This window comes from Lissotriton vulgaris, chromosome 4_1, assembly GCF_964263255.1.
Source record: "Lissotriton vulgaris chromosome 4_1, aLisVul1.2, whole genome shotgun sequence".
NCBI lineage: Eukaryota > Metazoa > Chordata > Amphibia > Caudata > Salamandridae > Lissotriton > Lissotriton vulgaris.
In genome coordinates, this window is record NC_141691.1 from 525,080,281 (window position 1) to 525,100,583 (window position 20,303).

At 45.5% G+C, this 20,303-nt stretch overlaps 1 protein-coding gene across 1 annotated transcript in view; it reads right to left on the reverse strand.

Annotated features, from left to right (window-relative positions):
- LOC147721188 (protein AF-10-like) overlaps positions 1–20,303 on the reverse strand; it is a 1,319,715-nt gene that overhangs the window by 916,107 nt on the left and 383,305 nt on the right. The window contains exon 6 of the mRNA XM_086966803.1: positions 3,164–3,257. Within this exon, the coding sequence (XP_086822929.1) occupies positions 3,164–3,257 (94 nt within the window). The remainder of the gene's footprint in view (positions 1–3,163; positions 3,258–20,303) is intronic.

A 20,303-nucleotide genomic window follows, 5' to 3' on the forward strand; every position in this document is an offset into this window, starting at 1 on the left:
CGTTTGTGGACGGAATCGGCTGAAATTTTCAGGAAAATGGCACATTTTGTTTCTGAGCAGCTCCTAGAAATTTGGGGGGGTTTCGTCAAGGGGGGGCCGAGAAAAAAGGGGGGTCCCAAAACGCGTTTTTCCAATGTTAATTTCCATAGGGCGGTTGGCCTCACTTTTAGCTCGAACGGCTGAATGGATTTGCACGAAACTTGGCAAAATTGTAGGGACTGTTAGCCCGATGTGCCTTTGCTAGGTCTCAATATATGTGCTTCAGTGGATTTTGAGAAATTAACGTTTAAATCAAGATATATATCTGTAACAGCGCTCCGGGCTGCGATCCGGTTCGCGTACTTTTCGCGTATCGGAACTTTGCGATGCGAAGCTGATTGGCTCTCCGGTGTCTGTCAACATTATAAACAGTCCGGCGCGGCCGCCATCTTGTCTCTCGGTAGGATCGAGAGACAAGAGGAGGCCAAAACAAAGGAGGAAATGAAGGAAAGGGGGCAAGGTAGACCCCTTCTGACCCCCTAGGATTGATGAGGGGATATTATAGAGCCACGCTGGGCCCAAAAAAAAAAAAAAAAAAAATTCCGATTTTTTCGCCGTAGAGACGCGTCTTGGTACGCGAACCGGGCAGCTAACCGGGAAGCTAACTGGCACTGTAACGGGAGTCTGACGAGTAGCTGATTGGCTGTCAACATTGTAAACAGTCCGGAGCGGCCGCCATCTTGTCTCTCTGTAGGATCGAGAGACAAGAGGAGGTCAAAACAAAGGGGGAAATGAAGGAAAGGGGCAAGGTAGACCCCTTCTGACCCCCTAGGATTGATGAGGGGATATTATAGAGTCACGCTGGGCCCAAAAAAAAAAAAAAAAAATTCCGTTTTTTTCGCCGTAGGGACGCGTCTTGGTACGCGAACCGGGCAGCTAACCGGGCAGCTAACCGGCAGTGTAACGGGAGTCTGAGGAGAAGCTGATTGGCTGTTATCATTGTAAACAGTCTGGAGCGGCCGCCATCTTGTCTCTCTGTGGGATCGAGAGACAAGAGGTGGAAAAAAAAAAAGGTGTAAATGAATGAAAGGGGTAAGGCAAACCCCTCCTGAACCCCTAGGATTGATGAGGGGGCTATTAAAGTTCCCTGGGGGGTGAAAAAAAAATTGCGATTTTTCGCGGTAAAGGTGCTTCCTGGTACGTTAACCGGGCAGCTAACCGGCAGCGTAACGGGAGTCCGACATATTGTGTTTTTTGAACGTTTATGATATGTGCACGTGTGGATTTTGTCTAATTAAGGTTAAAAAAATATATATATATCTTTAAGCGTGTTCTGGCGCGCTTACGTTTTGGGTTTGGTTTGCGCTGCAGAGACAATACGTCACGGTTATGCGATGCATCATGAGGCGTCTCACGGGCTACGTGATACGTCACTTAATAAAGAATATATTTTACAGCTATAGATATTAGCTTTTAAAAAACCAATGAAATTCACAGAAAAAACCATAGGTTATAGACCATATATAGTTAGGAATTTGCATTTACAAAACCTTGAAAATTCACTGAAAAAACCATAGGTTATAGACCATATATAGTTAGGGATTAGCATTTAAAAAACCTTATTTTACTCGCACAAAACCATTGAAATTCCATATATAGTTAGATGCACTAACTATATATCGCGGACCCGCAATCCACTGCTAATGATGTCACATATTACATCATTCATGACATGGTCAGTGACATCACTGATGACATCACTGATGACATCTCAAATGACATCACTGATGACATCTCAAATGACATCACTGATGACATCACTGATATCTCATTTGACATTACTGATTACATCACTGATGATATCATTTATGTGATAATACATCTTCAGACTCTAATATAACCTTAGATACACTCAGTGTAAACAGGCACTCACAGACTGTCACACATCCATGGAGTTACCCACACACCTAGTCAGTCATGCAAAGAATCAATCCCACCTCCATTTCCTCAACTATACAGTTATACACACCTTACTTATTCAAACATATACTAACACATATTTACTCTCTTATACAATCCTTGATACAAGTTCACAATGATTCATACAGCCACTCGCACATTCACTGGCTCTTATGTTCAGTTATTTATATATGTCAACTCTCACATGGAGTGTGTTTTACATATGTACTTACTTTAACATGTAGAACTGAGATATCCATTCACTCATCAATATACTCATGCACACAGTCAACTGTCCATACAGCTGTTTCTACATGCACTTTTTAACCCATACACCTAGGGAATCAACTGCTCACACATCTATGCACAGAGTTATACACCTCCCAGCCACCCACACACATACTCAGTCTCCCATACAAATACTTGGGCAACCATTCAATAACCCATATAGTTAATGATATAGCTACTGATTTAAACATGCATCAGTTTACAGAAGAACATAAATAATGATTGCCAAATTAAGACACTTTAATCACTAACCCATGCACTCAGTGAGACACATTTAATCATTCTCTCATACAGTCAGTCATGCACCTACTAAATCCTTCATCCAGACACTTATACATCCACTCATTCTTCAATATGTAAGACATATTTTAACTTTACAGAAACATACAGTCACTGGGTGTTGTCATCAGTGATGTCATCAGTGATGTCATTTGAGATGTCATCAGTGATGTCATCAGTGATGTCACTGACCATGTCATGAATGATGTAATATGTGACATCATTAGCAGTGGATTGCGGGTCCGCGATATATAGTTAGTGCATCTAACTATATATGGAATTTCAATGGTTTTGTGCGAGTAAAATAAGGTTTTTTAAATGCTAATCCCTAACTATATATGGTCTATAACCTATGGTTTTTTCAGTGAATTTTCAAGGTTTTGTAAATGCAAATTCCTAACTATATATGGTCTATAACCTATGTTTTTTTCTGTGAATATATATATATATATATACATATATATATTGACACTGCAGAAACAGCCTTTGATCTCGATACATTTAATACCTATGCGATTTTCCGAACTACGAAACAGCACACAAAAAAACTGCAGCAAACACCTCATATGAACAGTGATCATCAAAAATCAAGATAAGATGATGAAACCTAAAATCACTTCAGCATTTAAAGTATAATCAGTTTGACAATTGTTCTTACCAGTTGTATTAAGTGTTCTTTACAATAACCACAGTACTTAAGTGTTTCTGATTCAGCCCCCCTCTCTGCACAGAGGAGTCCTGCTGATTGTGCACTGTAAAGAAAATACACACCAAATGTAAGAACCATTTAAAATACAATCAAACTCCAGACCAAAGATGCAGTAAAAACTCAGTCATTGTCTGAAAATTCATGCGCACAAAATATTATCAAGAGTCAGAGAGATAGCGAACTGACTTAAAAGCGTCTATAAAAACAGTAATCCTTTCACCATTAGTGATGGTCCTAGTATTTTGGGTCATGCTTGACTGAGAGGTGCATTAAAGTCACCTACCTACATTTTCACCTTAGTCTTCTTTAATCCCTTCCATGCTTAGGACGAGCCCAGCTCGTCATGAGGCACAGTGGAGCTGTGCTCATGACGAGCTGGGCTCGTCATAAAGGTCGTGGTCCGCCCACACGCAATTGATTCCCCGCCTGGGCAGAAAAATCAATCAGTGGGCGGAGTCGTGACGAGCCCCGCTAGTCAGAAGCACAGCTCCACTGTGCCTCATGACAAGCTGGGCTAGTCACGAGCACCGTGGCACCCCTCCCCCCCACGCAGTGGGGGAATTACCACCACAGCAAAGGGATTAAGCAGAGTAGTCACCTTTATCAGACTCACTTTCATAGTGCTTTCCCGAATAGGGCTCGCCTACTGACAGCTTTCAGCCATCTGTTACCAAAAGACTTCTAGTGGCCCATACTAAAACTTAAGAGGGCTTTGGGCCAGCCCGCCGATTACTGCTGGTTGGTCTCCTTGTCACTCATATGCTTGCTTTTTATTTGATGGCTTTCCTTTCTCCTCTTGTGTTCGTCCCTACCCTGGAGCATAGCTTCTTTACCATCCTACAGCGGGATCTACTGGTTTTGCAAATGCATTTTCAGACTTATGGATACTTAGTAACAGACACTTGTCTGAGCCACAATATATTTCATGATGTACACCCGGCGTATAGCCTCATTTTAAATTGCAGACATTGCTGTAATTGTTTTTTGTTACATGTAATGGGGTGACCCTGTAACCCTCAGAACCTGGGTGGGTAATTAACTGAATAATAATGGTTCTGTCGGACAGAAATACACAGTGATATAGTATTTCAATAATACTTTCTGTATGCTAATCCCTAATCCGGATACAAAGACAGTGGTACTTATACCAATACAATCAAACACACTGACCACAAAGTAAAAGATGAAAGTAAATTTTTACTCATACACTTTCATATTTCGAATTTGAAACATAAGTTACTCCAGTTGCTGTCCCTAAAACACACTTAAAACATACATAACACATAGATTTTGTGCAAAAATGGTACACAATTAAAACAGCAAGTAAAATTGTTAATTCATATACTTATTGGCAGCGACAACTATATATACAATAATCTAGTAGGTACATCAATTTAATCTTGGTTCCTGAAAGATTTTGGATAGTTGGTTCGTGTAAGAAGGGATTGTGTCGACGTTTCGACCCTGGTGGACGATGCGATGATTTGGAGCATCAAGGGCGGGTCTTCATCAGGACTGTATATATGTAGGACAGCCTCTTGCAGACCTTGCTCCACTCGGAGTCCTGGTCTCTATCTGAAATGTACTGCCGGTCAGCCTACTCGGACAGTATAGACGTTCCTTAGACCTCTGTAATGATTAGTTATACAGAAGGTGGGATGAACCGTTGTTTCTTAAATTTTTCGTACTCGTTATCCGTGTCCTCAACCTTCTGACTGTCATGAGGGATTATACGAAGTATACAAAAAGAAAACAAGTTACTTACCTGTAACTTTAGTTCTTCAGTATTGGTATCTTTCATAGATTCACATGCTTGAATCATTCCCCGTCGTCGAGACGGGAGTCTCCGGTATATATAAAAAAGCAGTGCTTAGTAGTGTAGCAAACTGAAAAGAGGCCTAGGCCCATTTCCCTTTTGCAACCCATAGCCTATGTTATGCAAAAAAGGCCCAAACTTTTCCCTGAACCAATCAGAGCTCCTCACCCTCTAGAACACTTCTGAGAGAACCTTCTGCCCCTCAGATTTTTCTCGCACCGGTGCAATAATACACTTCTTGTGCTAAATCCGAGGTGAGCCTCTCAGGGGATGAGGGTGGGTGCATGTGAATCTATGAAAGATTCCAATACTGGAGAACTAAAGTTACAGGTAAGTAACTTGTTTTCTTTATCCAGTATTGGAACTTCCATAGCTTCACATGCCTGAATCAGAATAGCGAGCAGTGAAAAAACAAAGCACATTTTTCTGATAAATTACATACTCATGCAATACCATTAGCAAATGAAGAATAATCTCATATATAAATATACATACTTATATAAAATGTGACTTTGTAAACAAGAGAACTTATGGATGGAGGGATGCAAGAAAGGCTCACCGTTACTGGATGATATTCCGCAATACCGCCTCTCCCACCGCCGCATCCGATTCTGCGGCTGCCTCCAAGCAGTAGTGCCTGGTGAAGGTGTGTGTAGATGCCCAGGTTGCTGCTCTGCCTGGATTGGCAAACCTCTAAATAATGCAGAGGATGTGGCCACTGCCCTCGTGGAATGAGCACGGACTCGTGCATTCAAAGACTTTCCAGCAGCTTGATGACAGTATACAATTGCACTGGAAATTCATCTGGCAATTCCCCTCTTTGACAGCGGGAAACCTTTACTGGGTGCGCTGAAAGCGACGAACAACTGGGAAGACCTGCGAAACGCCTTAGTTTCTTTCAAGTAAAATTTCATACATCTCTGAACGTCCAGAGAGTGTAATACTCTTTCTGCCGCTGTTGATGGATGCGGAAAGAAACGCTTCAGCACCAATGGTTCGTTCAAATGAAAATCAGTTGGCACCTTTGGAATGAACTTCGGGTTTGTCCTGAGAATCATCTTATCCTCTTGAAATTGCAAAAAAGGCTCCTGAACCGTGAGCGCCTGTAGTTCACCTACTCTTCTCAATGAAGTCAATGCAATGAGAAGAGCCACTTTCCAGGACAAGAACCTCAGGTCTGCCCTGTGTATCGGTTCAAATGGTGGCTTCATCAATTGAGAGAGTACAATATTCAAATTCCATAATGGTGGTGGAGGCTTTACTGGTGGAAAGACTCTGAATATTCCTTTCATGAATTGCTTGATAATCCTTGAGGACCATAAAGATGGGCCTGACGATGACCTCCTGTAGCGGGATAACGCAGCCAAATGCACCTTGATGGGGGCGTGTGCTAATCCTGACTTTGCTAACTGCAGAATGTACAGTATAATCTGATGAGGCGCAGCAGTAAGAGGATGAACATCATGTCTCTTACACCACAGACAGAACCTCTTCCATTTCATCCTGTAGGTTCTGTTGGTACTCTCCGCTCTGGCCTTGGACAGGATGTCGTTACATTCTTGTGAGAAGTTCAGATGGCTAAACTCACAGTGTTCAGGAGAAAGGCTGCTAATCGCAAGGATTTCGGGTCCGGATGGCGCACCTGCCCCTTGGACATTGTCAAAAGCGATGGAATCATGCGGAATCGAATTGGACGGTCCTCCGACAGTAGCAGCAGTTCCGTGAACCAGTGTTGTCTGGGCCACCACGGGGCTACTAGGATCAGTCTGCACGGCTCTTTCTTGATTTTCACCAGTATGCGGGGGAGAAGAGGAATTGGAGGAAAACCGTAGGCAAAGATGCTGGACCATGCCATGGAAAACGCATTCCCCCAAGATCCCCTCTGGGGAAGCCAGCTTGCGAAGTACTGGCATTTTCTGTTTTCCCTTGTAGCGAAGAGGTCCACCAACAGTGTTCCCCATCTCTGAAAGACGCTGTCCAGGATTTCCTGGTTTAGCTCCCATTCGTGGCAGGACGATTTTAGCCTGATGAGAGTATCCGCTTTGATGTTTTGATCCCCCGGGAGGTGTTCTGCTGTCAATGATATTTCCTGCTGAACAGCCCATTCCCAAATCTCCTGGGCTTCCTGAGACAGGGAAAGAGACACCGGCGCACCTTTTATCCTTGGCAGAAAAGCCAGTAATGCCAAACGGATCGCCCTGAGCTCCAGCAGATTTATATATAATTGCTGCTCCTCTGCTTTCCAACGGCCGCTGACCTGAAGGTCCTGAAGGAAAGCTCCCCATCCTTCTAATGATGCATCTGTCGTTACCACTAGCGGAGCTGCACTTGCTAGAAACGACAGTCCTTGAGACACATTTGCCTTTTGCGTCCACCACTCTGCTGTCTGTCGCATCACTGGTGTCACCTTTATTATATCGTCGAAGGATCCCTCCGCCTGACGCCATTGGAGATCGATCTGTTCCTGCCATGGTCTCATTCTTAGCCTGCAGCAAGGTACCAGTGGAATACAAGACGACATTGTGCCCAGCAAGGATTTGTACCTGCGGACTGAAAGAGACTTTCTTTTTCTCAAGTCTTGGAAGAGGGACACAATCCTCAGTTGTCTTTCCTCGGAAGGAAAAGCTTTGTTGCATTCCGTGTCCAATATTGCTCCCAGAAATGAGATCATTCTTGCTGGGTGGAGGTTCGACTTTCTCTTGTTTAAAGTCAATCCTAAATCGGCAAATAAGTCTATGCAAGCTTGCGTTGACGCTCTGGCTTGTGTCTTTGATGTTGCTTTGACTAACCAGTCGTCGAGGTAAGGAAAAATTTGATGTCTTTGTTTCCTCAACACAGCCGCCACTGGAGCCAGGCATTTCGTGAAAACCCTTGAGGCTGACTTCAAGCCGAATGGCAGTACCTTGAATTGGTAATGTCTTCCGGCTACCCAGAACTGAAGGTACTGCCTGTGTGCAGGATGTATTGGCACATGGAAATACGTGTCTTGTAGGTCCAATGTGGTCATATGATCCCCTGGGTTTAACACGGAAGGATGTCCTGTAGAGATACCATCCTGAAAGATTGTTTCTTGAGATAGGTGTTTAAGGATATGAGATCCAGGGTGGGGCGCCACTGGAGCTTGTATTTCTTGATAAGAAAAAAATGGGAGTAAAACCCCCTGTTTTCCTGGGATTTCGGGACCGGTTCTTTTGCTCCCTTTCGGAGCATTGTCCGAATCTCCTGCCGGAGTTGATGCAGATGATTGGCTCTCTTGTGCATCGGTGGTGTACAAAGGGGTGTCTGAATAAATTCTAGGGTGTGACCCAATTGAACTATTTTGAGGACCCATTGGTCCGTTGTTATTTTCCGCCAATTGTGTAGATAGTGAGCAATCTTTCCACCCAGGGGAGCATCTGACAGAGCAGGAAGATGGAGGTTGTCATTGCCTATGGGTGTTGTCCTTTCCTCGGCTACCACGTTCTCTAGGAGTTGATTTTGTGTATCCTCCTGACTGACGGTGGTTAAATTGCTGACGTTACGGCTGTGATGAGGACTGATAAGAAGACGAATATCTCCCTTGTTGGTATCCTCCTCTATACGAGGACTGTCCTCTAACCCTGGAGCCACGAAAAGGGGTTTTCCTGAACTGCAGAGTTCCCAGAGACTTTGCCGTATCAGTATCCTTCTTGATATTTTCCAGCGTGTCATCTATATGTTTTTCAAATAATTCTTCTCCACTGAAAGGCAGGTCTAAGATTTTGTTCTGCACTTCCGGCCGAAATGCTGTTGCTCGCAGCCAACCTTGCCTGCGCAAGACCGCCGCTCCTCCCAAGGATCTAAATGCTGTGGTCGCTATATCCATAGCGCAGTCTATGACTTCAGCCGAAGTCCTCTCTCCTTCCATGAGAATTTTCTTTGCCTCCTGCTTCTCTGGATCTGCACCAGGTTAACATATGGAGACAGGTCGCACCACATCTGCCTGTCAAACCTCCCCAATATAGCCAGGGCATTAGCGGCTCTTACCAGCAGAGCAGACATTAAAGAAAAATGCTTCCCTGCGTTATCCAACCTTCTGCCCTCCTTGTCTGGAGGTGTTGCAATCGGAGCAGATGGGTTCCTGGATTTCTGTTGCGCCTCCTGCGTGATAACAGAATCCGGTTTGGGATGACCCACAAGGCAAGATGGAGCATCGACCGGTGCTTTATACTTTTTATCCAGTCTGGCCAGACCTGGTGTTACCGTCGCTGGCGTCTCCATGACCTTCAATCCTTCCTTCCATATATGAGACAATATAGGCAAAGATCGTACAGATGTATGATACGAATCTTTAAAGTCATATAGAAAACATTCTGTTTTTTTCTTCTGTCATGGTCAGTGCAAACCTCTTAGTGGCTCTCTCCATCAAAATATGAAATCCACCAATGTCCTCCGGTGGAGAGTCCACTGGTCTCTGCGGAGGAGTTGCAGGTGATGGGGCGATATAGTCATGCCATTCTGCATTTGTGTTCGCAATTTCACCATCTTCCTGTTCCTCATCTGATGTATCATGGTGTGTTGTCGGTGGTGGGGACCTAACAGTAGGCTCCGACACAATTTCCCTCCTACGAATCGGAGTCCCTGGAACCGAGCGTGGACGTGGAGCCGCCTCTACGGCCTGTGGAGCGACTGGAGTCGCTGGGTATCTTCTTCTATAATCCTCCAACATTCCTAGGAGATCCCTCAACAAAGAGGATGGGACACTGGTCATCTCTTCTCGTTGTTGTCGATATCGGTGTTGTTCCTGGGGTTGCTCTTGATAACCCCCATACTCTTCCTCCGAATCGTCTTCCTGGTACTTGACCTGTAATTGCGAAGGACTACTGGCAATACCATACTCCTCATCTTCCTCTTACAGTAAGTGAGACTGTAGCAATGGGGAGACCTTGCTTGGAGATGTAACCTCCGGTGTAATAGGTTTTTTCCAAGGCACCAACCTTTTTTCTGGTGTTTTTTCCATTGTCGACGAGCCCGTCAATGAGATTCCCATCGCCGTAGTCGACCAAGTCATCGTCGTCGACGCTACCGTCGACGTTGTAGTGACCGTCGACGCTGTCCTCGTCGACGTAGTCGTCCTCGTTGACGTTGCCGTCGACACTGCCGTCGTCAACCCAGTCCTCGTCGACGCCGTCGTCGACACGGTCGTCGACGCCATCATCGACACGGTCGTCGACGCTCTCGTCGACATAGTCGTTGACGGTGAAATAGTCGACACTGTTTTCTCGCCAGCCTTATCCTTTTTCGTCGATGACGGAGGTGTTTTCGTCGTCGTCGATGGCCCTTTCTTAGTCGACGGTCCCGTCGACGGAGTTGATTTCTCCTCAGAAGGCGCAGAAGAAGATCGTTTGATGGTTATCTTGATCTTCTGAGGCGACTGTGGTGGATTTGAGGTGGCTTTTGCTCCTTTCACCTCCCCAGCAGATCCCTTCTTCCCCTTAGATGAGACTGAAGTGGATTTTGAGGGACTCCGCCCTGAAGACCCTGGAGTGGTCTTTTTTGGGGCCTTCTCGGGTCTTTCCCCTGAGGAATGTGTCTGAGGAGATCTACTTCTCCTCTGAGATCTCTTAGACGCCACAGATTCCTCCTCACTCTCACTTGAGAGGATTTCCTTCCTGGCTTTGACTTTCTGAAGCCAGATCAGTAGCCTTCCCTCACGATCTCTCAATGTCTTATTTGAAAAGGTACGACATACCTTACAATCTGCTGCCTTATGATCTGGATAGAGACAGTAGATGCAGTCCTTGTGAGGGTCATCTGTAAACAACCTCTTTTTGGAGCAGGTTGAACAAGCTCTAAATAATCCTTTTTTCTCTTTCTCAGACATGGTTGATGTAGAAACCTAAAAATCTAAGTAAAAATACTGTAGAAGTAAAGAGTTTGAGCAGAGCTCAAAGGAGACTCCCTAGCACAACGTGCGGTAGAAAAATCTGAGGGGCAGAAGGTTCTCTCAGGAGTGTTCTAGAGGGTGAGGAGCTCTGATTGGTTCAGGGAAAAGTTTGGGCCTTTTTTGCATAACAAAGGCTATGGGTTGCAAAAGGGAAATGGGCCTAGGCCTCTTTTCAGTTTGCTACACTACTAAGCACTGCTTTATTATATACCGGAGACTCCCGTCTCGACGACGGGGAATGATTCAGGCATGTGAATCTACGAAAGTTCCAATACTGGAGTAAATATTATTGAAATACTATATCACTGTGTATTTGTCCGACAGAACCATTATTATTCCGGGTTTTTTTGCAATGGTTTTTTGCTCAATGATAGGGATGTAGAATGGAGTTTATTCAGAATAGGTACTAATCTATGAACTGTTAATAAAAGGGCATTCATCTGAATCCCAATCTGCAGGCAGATCCCACGGGGAGAGGAAGAAAAACACCAAAGAGTAGAAGAAAAAAATATGGAAAAAGGTTGTTCAAGGGTGCTTGATTACTTTTCATATCATCCAATGTTTATTTTGTGCCGATGCTAATAAATTACCACATGGTGGTGCTGTCTGAATATTTTGAGGTCTCGTTTAGCGTTGCAGCGCACGCGCTGCTTGCTTTGCAAGCCATGCAGTATTCGCTATCGCTGGAAGCTTCGTGGAAGCTCCGCCCACTCTCCACCCATCTTTTTCATTGGCTTGTGTTTCAAATGCTGCCTTCCTATTGGTTGTAGGCTTCTAAGTCCCTCCTTATGACGACCATGTCGTTATTTGTGTCCTTCCATGGCTACCGGCCCCTTTACTGGACAGACTACTTTCCTACCATGCCCCCCTCCTCCCGCAGCCTGATGCCTTCTCGCGGCCGGCCCCCCGTGCCTAATTACACGCACGCACTCCGTTTGCAATGCAATATGTCTTGTGTAAATGCGAGTCCTATTGCATTGCCAATGCTTGTTTGCCCTCCTCCTCCTCCTCATCCCCAGTTGTTGTCTGCGCGCCCTACTGCCTGATGGTTTGACTATTCCAGCATGCCCTTCATTGGCTGATTAACCCTGTTCAGTGTACATGCGTCTACCAGGACTGTCGCTTTGCAACATTTGTGCCCCGTGCCAGATTGCCCCCGAACAAGTGAACTGGAGCTTCCTGTGCGGCCTTCGGCGCAGCACCAGATTTGCAGATGCAGCTCACAAGGTATCCTCGGACATGCCTGTGCATTAGTAAAGTGGTGCAGACTCATGCCTCTAGGTTGGACAACACCGCGGGATGGAGCCAGGCAGAAGGGAATGCATGATTGAGTCAGGGGACACCTTGCTCAGCTTGCTGAACAGCTGGACAGCAGGCAGAGGGGTTTGGGTTCAGTGCATAAGTAGGACAGAGCGCGGCATAGCGTACAATGGAAGCCTGCGAATGGGTCGCTAGCACAGCCCCAGCAAACCTACGGAGGCTGCAAGAGTCCCCTGACCTCCCACTGGACTCCGGAAGCCCAGAGCTGGTGTCGCAGAGGAGGCTACGCTGCCTGCGAGGACAGATGTCGGGGCTGCAGTTACACCTGCCTTGGCATCCTCAGCTCCACACATGGAAACAGATGTGTAGAGATCAGGACAGTGCACCCATAGCTCAAGCAGGGGCTGCACCTGGGCGCCCACATAAACAGTGCCTCACGCCACTGCATTCTGGGACTAGGATGAGAACAGACACCTGTGTGTTGTATGGAGCATTGTACATCTGACACAGCTCAAGATATACAGACATCCGAATGCCTCACCAGTGTGCAGGAAACCAGACAAAAGTCTTTTTCTAAAAAATGCGTGCCATATGGCTCGGTAGCTAAACACTTACCTCTACCATGGAGGTTATAAAGTTGAATCCTTCTCAAGGCCAACTTAACAGCCCACCCTTCCGATGTTGCTACATTGAGTACCATTACATTCAAACTCATGGGTGTGGGTACCAGAGATGTAGTGAGCAATAGCTGCGTGTGGCTTACTTTCAGTTAAAAAAAATATCGGACTTCGTTCCTACCATTGAAATTTGTAATTGTACCATCTCTCGTTTACAGTGCTTAGAAACGGCAAACGTGCAGTCTGATGTACTTCATTAAAGGCTATATATAATGTTGCTTTTGTCTCCATTTGAACTACATACTGAAAGACCAAGGTAGACTTTATTTAAACATTAGATCTTCCCTATAGAGAATGGGCAGGTCTCTGTGGAAAGAGTCTAGTGATAGAGATCCACGGAAAGCTCGAACTTGAAGCCCACCTCTGACTCAGCTTGAGTTTGAACCCCATAACGAGCAGATATTTCATGTGGATTCTGCCTGCTTCCCTACACCTACTCAAGATTAGAGTCTTGGCGTCAGGTAAACATCCTGTGATTCTCAGCAAATCGCTTAACACCTTGGCTGCGCAGGATATTCCTCTCCTGTGCTGGGCCATAATGATCTACGGTGTGGTCATGACGAGCTCAGCTGAGTGATGATGTGGTGGTGTCCCAGAGTGATGTGGTGGTGTCTCAGAGTGATGTGGTGGTGTCCCAGAGTGAAGTGGTGGTGTCCCGGAGTGAAGTGGTGGTGTCCCGGAGTGAAGTGGTGGTGTCCCGGAGTGAAGTGGTGGTGTCCCAGAGTGATGTGGTGGTGCCCCAGAGTGATGTCGCGGTGCCCCAGAGTGATGTGGCGGTGCCCCAGAGTGATGTGGCGGTGCCCCAGAGTGATGTGGCGGTGCCCCAGAGTGATGTGGCGGTGCCCCAGAGTGATGTGGCGGTGCCCCAGAGTGATGTGGTGGTGCCCCAGAGTGATGTGGTGGTGCCCCAGAGTGATGTGGTGATGTATTAGAGTGATGTGGTGGTGCCCAAGAGTGATGTGGTGGTGGCCCAGAGTGATGTGGTGGTGGCCCAGAGTGATGTGGTGGTGGCCCAGAGTGATGTGGTGGTGTATTAGAGTGATGTGGTGGTGTATTAGAGTGATGTGGTGGTGTATTAGAGTGATGTGGTGGTGTATTAGAGTGATGTGGTGGTGTATTAGAGTGATGTGGTGGTGTCCCAGAGTGATGTGGTGGTGTCCCAGAGTGATGTGGTGGTGTATTAGAGTGATGTGGTGGTGTATTAGAGTGATGTGGTGGTGTATTAGAGTGATGTGTTGGTGTATTAGAGTGATGTGTTGGTGTCCCAGAGTGATGTGGTGGTGTCCCAGAGTGATGTGGTGGTGTCCCAGAGTGATGTGGTGGTGTCCCAGAGTGATGTGGTGGTGTATTAGAGTGATGTGGTGGTGTATTAGAGTGATGTGGTGGTGTCCCAGAGTGATGTGGTGGTGTCCCAGAGTGATGTGGTGGTGTCCCAGAGTGATGTGGTGGTGTATTAGAGTGATGTGGTGGTGTCCCAGAGTGATGTGGTGGGGTCCCAGAGTGATGTGGTGGTGCCCCAGAGTGATGTGGCGGTGCCCCAGAGTGATGTGGCGGTGCCCCAGAGTGATGTGGTGGTGCCCCAGAGTGATGTGGTGGTGCCCCAGAGTGATGTGGTAGTGCACCAGAGTGATGTGGTGATGTATTAGAGTGATGTGGTGGTGCCCTAGAGTGATGTGGTGGTGCCCAAGAGTGATGTGGTGGTGGCCCAGAGTGATGTGGTGGTGTATTAGAGTGATGTGGTGGTGTATTAGAGTGATGTGGTGGTGTATTAGAGTGATGTGGTGGTGTATTAGAGTGATGTGGTGGTGTATTAGAGTGATGTGTTGGTGTATTAGAGTGATGTGGTGGTGTCCCAGAGTGATGTGGTGGTGTATAAGAGTGATGTGGTGGGGTGTATTAGAGTGATGTGGTGGTGTCCCAGAGTGATGTGGTGGTGTCCCAGAGTGATGTGGTGGTGTCCCAGAGTGATGTGGAGGTGTCCCAGAGTGATGTGGAGGTGTCCCAGAGTGATGTGGAGGTGTCCCAGAGTGATGTGGAGGTGTCCCAGAGTGATGTGGAGGTGTCCCAGAGTGATGTGGTGGTGTCCCAGAGTGATGTGGTGGTGTCCCAGAGTGATGTGGTGGTGTCCCAGAGTGATGTGGTGGTGTCCCAGAGTGATGTGGTGGTGTCCCAGAGTGATGTGGTGGTGTATTAGAGTGATGTGGTGGTGTATTAGAGTGATGTGGTGGTGTATTAGAGTGATGTGGTGGTGTATTAGAGTGATGTGGTGGTGTATTAGAGTGATGTGGTGGTGTCCCAGAGTGATGTGGTGGTGTCCCAGAGTGATGTGGTGGTGTATTAGAGTGATGTGGTGGTGTATTAGAGTGATGTGGTGGTGTATTAGAGTGATGTGTTGGTGTATTAGAGTGATGTGTTGGTGTCCCAGAGTGATGTGGTGGTGTCCCAGAGTGATGTGGTGGTGTCCCAGAGTGATGTGGTGGTGTATTAGAGTGATGTGGTGGTGTCCCAGAGTGATGTGGTGGTGTCCCAGAGTGATGTGGTGGTGTCCCAGAGTGATGTGGTGGTGTCCCAGAGTGATGTGGTGGTGTATTAGAGTGATGTTGTGGTGTCCCAGAGTGATGTGGTGGGGTCCCAGAGTGATGTGGTGGTGTATTAGAGTGATGTGGTGGTGTCCCAGAGTGATGTGGAGGTGTCCCAGAGTGATGTGGTGGTGTCCCAGAGTGATGTGGTGGTGTCCCAGAGTGATGTGGTGGTGTCCCAGAGTGATGTGGTGGTGTCCCAGAGTGATGTGGTGGTGTCCCAGAGTGATGTGGTGGTGTCCCAGAGTGATGTGGTGGTGTCCCAGAGTGATGTGGTGGTGTCCCAGAGTGATGTGGTGGTGTCCCAGAGTGATGTGGTGGTGTCCCAGAGTGATGTGGTGGTGCCCCAGAGTGATGTGGTGGTGCCCCAGAGTGATGTGGTGGTGCCCCAGAGTGATGTGGTGGTGTCCCAGAGTGATGTGGTGGTGTCCCAGAGTGATGTGGTGGTGTCCCAGAGTGATGTGGTGGTGTCCCAGAGTGATGTGGTGGTGTCCCAGAGTGATGTGGTGGTGTCCCAGAGTGATGTGGTGGTGTCCCAGAGTGATGTGGTGGTGTCCCAGAGTGATGTGGTGGTGCCCCAGAGTGATGTGGTGGTGCCCCAGAGTGATGTGGTGGTGCCCCAGAGTGATGTGAAGTGTGAAAAATGGAAAGGCTGTAGGATGTGTTTTTTTGGTAGCACAAAGCAAGCATGTGAATACCTATAAATAAACTGTATAAATTCAGCAGCTATGAAAGCAAAAATAAAGCTAATTTCTGAATAATTCTGAAGTGTGATTGAAACAGATTTTAATAGGATCAGAAGAAATCATGACCCTCAAATAAATATTCACTGAACCCAGATTTCCACACGTTATCATGTATGTGCAAAACAGTATAAAATTGTATGTCTGTGTAAATTTAGTGACTATTTCAATAGAAATGTGCTATCTGTAAAATAAAATGCGCTAACACACCATCCTTTAGTTACATAGAAAAATCGCTTGCCTCGTGTCCATTAAAGCTAGGTGGGCTGTGGTTCTAAAAGTTTCGGAAAGCGCTGCACTAAGCACAAGTGATGGCAGTTAATTTACTCCTAAAAGTACTTTTACTAAATGTCTTGGTCCACATGTATGAAGCACTGGTCACAAAATACTGGTCGCATTTTGCAACCAGTATTTTTGAACCTTTGTGAGATTTTACCAACCAACTTATGTAATAATAAGTTGGTTCGCAAAATGCCAAATTGCAGTGGGCCACAATTCAACCTGCCTCATGAATACTAATTAGGTAGGTCAAAATGAGACCAACTATGATTCACAGCCTTCACAGGGAGAGTGGCCTGCTTAGGTCAGCAGATCACCATGAATGTGATTGCTTTTAAATAAAGCAATAACATATATATTTATTGAATGCAGCCCATTGTCCTAAAAGGAAAACGGCACGCATGTAAAAGAAAACCTAATAAAAGAAAAGTTCAAAGAATTATTTTTTTTCAAGATAGGGAGGGGACCACCGCATACTCTAAGAAATGTTTTGTCAACATTAACGGAGGGTTACTGTGACATTTGTGTAGTCAGTAAAATATTAATGTTTTTAACCTGATTTTGGCCGCAAAAATATTTCATACCATTTGAAATTGGTATTTAAAGGGACGCCCTAAATATATAATTTACAATCACTGATTTGGTATTTAGTGGCAAAAATCCAAATTGCAATTTGATAATTTGTTACTGTGTGGAAATTTGGATTTGCTACATACCAAAATGTATTTTTGAAGGTCCAAACAGTCAGATATTGCAAATCAGACCTTTTGTGAACACAAAATGCCTTTGTATATCTGGCCCTTGTTCTTGTTAGCCCTTTTTAGGTATCGACTGAGCCAGCGCATGCGCTGCCCTGGGCGAGACATTTAGTAGGTGCTCTGAGAAATGCTACTTTGCTGGGGATCAGCTTGCAGTATGCGCACAGCTGTCGTAACTTCTTTGATCATGCGCTCGTGAATGCTTTCCCCTACCCCCCAGCTGGCATGCAGCTTCTTTGATCCAGCGCACGTGAATGCTTTACCCTACCCCTTTCTTTTTCCGCTGCACAAGCTCTCCTGCAGCCGGTTTTAATTGACAGAACACACTGCCTCAGCCCTTCACATTCAGCGTGTCCACCAGAGAAGCCGGAAGGTAGGTCCGCTCTTCGCAATCAGGAAGACTTATGCGCTCATGTACATGTGAGATTTCTGCAGCATTGTTCCTCCTTTGTAATGTAGAGTGCCCACTCCCAGCCACATTTGCCCTCTTTAAATATTTTCTTTATATAGGTAAATTGATTATCGAAGATACCCATCTCCACAAGGCACAACCTTGCTAATTAAGTGCGTAAAGGATTTGCTGACGCCGGAGTGAGCCTGTCTCCCTCGTGCAGCCCATACTATTTGGAATAAACACACGCTCCCATACGCCATAAGTGCCTCTCCATTTAATTGCCTTTTTTTCTATTCCCAACTGCCTTATTTAGTCCTTAACTAGTGTTCCTCTTATCTCAGTTAGTGCTATTCAAAGACGGCTGCAAGACACAGTGGGAGCTAATCATTGCCCCTTTTCCTTGTAACAGATCCCCCTGCGGCCATCAGCCCCAATTTTGCTACCTTCTCCCCGGCAATGCCCGGTTCAGAGTAAGCTCAATGCTCTCCCGTTTCACGCGTCTTCCTGTCACTAGTCACTCGCGCCTCCACTGTTGTGCATGTTTGAATGACTTCAATTCCACACAGTCCCTTCATGGCACCTTGGACACATTCTGTGATACATTCAATTAAGCTTTAAACACTTGATTCTGTCAACGATTGGCAGTACTTTATGAATTAAGTTCTGTCCTATTCTTTTTGAATCGCTCTCTCTTGGCTCCCTTCTCAGACAACTGTGTCACACTGAGGTATTGCTATGTAGACCAGGAATGGCAGCAATCTCACAGCACAGAATAATAGTAGGCTCCACCTCTAAAAATATATTATGTGGAATGAGGCATTGTGCAGTGCCTGGCTGTAGACAAAAACCTCCACCCAAAAGTTGCTTTGCAAGTTATGGCTGTAACTTCTTTTGGCTGGCATCGGACTCCTTTTAACTAATGTTTGCATTCTCTTGCCGATGCAGTGACAGCATACGCAGCTAGATTTATTGTTTATATGACACATTTATTATTTTATTAGGCTTTCTTTAACTTTACATGGATGCAGACATTTATTAATCTATTTTCACTTGTCGTACCTTGCCCTCAATCTTTGTGTCTAGTTGCATACTTTTATCTAGAAACACAGAATATTAAATTGCCACATTTTTGTTTAGCGGACACCTTCTGTTATTACATCCGTAAATCACTTGCGTGTATACAAAATTAATATGTTGCACTTATAGGACGCTGTGGAACATTTTGACAGTTGAGTTCATAATACAAGCATTGAGGACTCCATCTGCTTTTGTGAGGGAAACAAGGTGACATGTCACTCCATAGTTTTTACAATGCTAATACGATTTCGAAGTTAATGGTATACTGGCGTATGTGGATATTTTAAAACTATTTGTTCTATAAACTCTTGTGTCTAAAACAGCAAACGCGCTTTTCATAGCGACAACAAAGGGTTTGCCTGCTTGAGAAAGAAGTTCCATTCTCTAGGGGAAGCTTTTCCATTCTGCTGTTTATGGCTGATCACTCACTTTTTTTTTTTTTTTGATTTCAAAAAGTTTTATTGGTTGTTTCAGCATGAACATACAATGACTAGATCAAGTAGCATAAGTAGCGTCAACATTTTACAGGCGAATATTACAGTACGCTACTTTACAGCAAAAAGAGAATCTCAATACAAAAGTACAGAGCTGATATCTTGTCGAATGTGTTGGTGCATATACCTTATACTCAACAACATTTTAGTCATAATCATTTTACTCAAACATCATTTTACTCAACATAAAACACCATGATATATATTACATTGATGGGAATCTGCAGACACATGCTAATGAATTGTGGACGGTGTGGGGCCAGTTTAAGGTGGCTTATGTGTCGTGAAATAATTGTCAAGAGTTGACCACAGTTTTCTCGTGGGAGGGCGCCACGGTGACTGTGGAGTGCTACATTATCGGCACCACGTAGGCTGATTATCCAATTCAGCCACCCTGCGAAGTTGGCTTTGCTGGTATCTTTCCAGTTACTAAGGACTGTCTTGACCGCTGCTGTAAGCAGGAGATCAAGTAACGCCTTATTGTCTGCGTTAAGGGAATGGTCCTGGGAGAATCCGAAAACTAAGTAAGGAAGCTCTTTAGCTGGTGTGATGTGGAAGAGTCTTGAGAGAAACTCGAATGTCTTCTCCCAAAAAGGTGCCACACAGTCGCATTCTAGGATAATGTGTGATAAATCACCTTCCGCACGTTTGCAATTCCAGCAAAAGGCGTCTGGGCTGCTGATGTGTGCAAATAAGCGCGTCGGAGTCCAGAAGGCCTTATGAAGGAGCCAGTATTTGGTCTGGGATAGTGTAGGGCTGATTTTGTGTCTCGTGCAAGATTCCCATGTACTGGTCCATTCTGTTTCTGTGATTGGCCTGGACGAGAGATTATTCCAGAATTGTGTGATTGGGTCAGTGAGGTTAGATTGTTGGGGGCGACTGAGTCTATATAGAAAGGAAACCTGATGGCCCAGTCTGTTTAATCTGGCAAGGTAGGGTGGGAGGGCGGGTGGTGTCAGGGAGAGTTTGGTTTTGGACAGTGCTGCTTTTACGTTTAAAAAGTTGTAGAATTCTATTGGTTCAAGATCATATTTGTTTTGCAAGACACTGAATGGGATAGGATATGACCCTGCAAACAGTTGGTAAGGGAACAGTATGCCTTTTTTG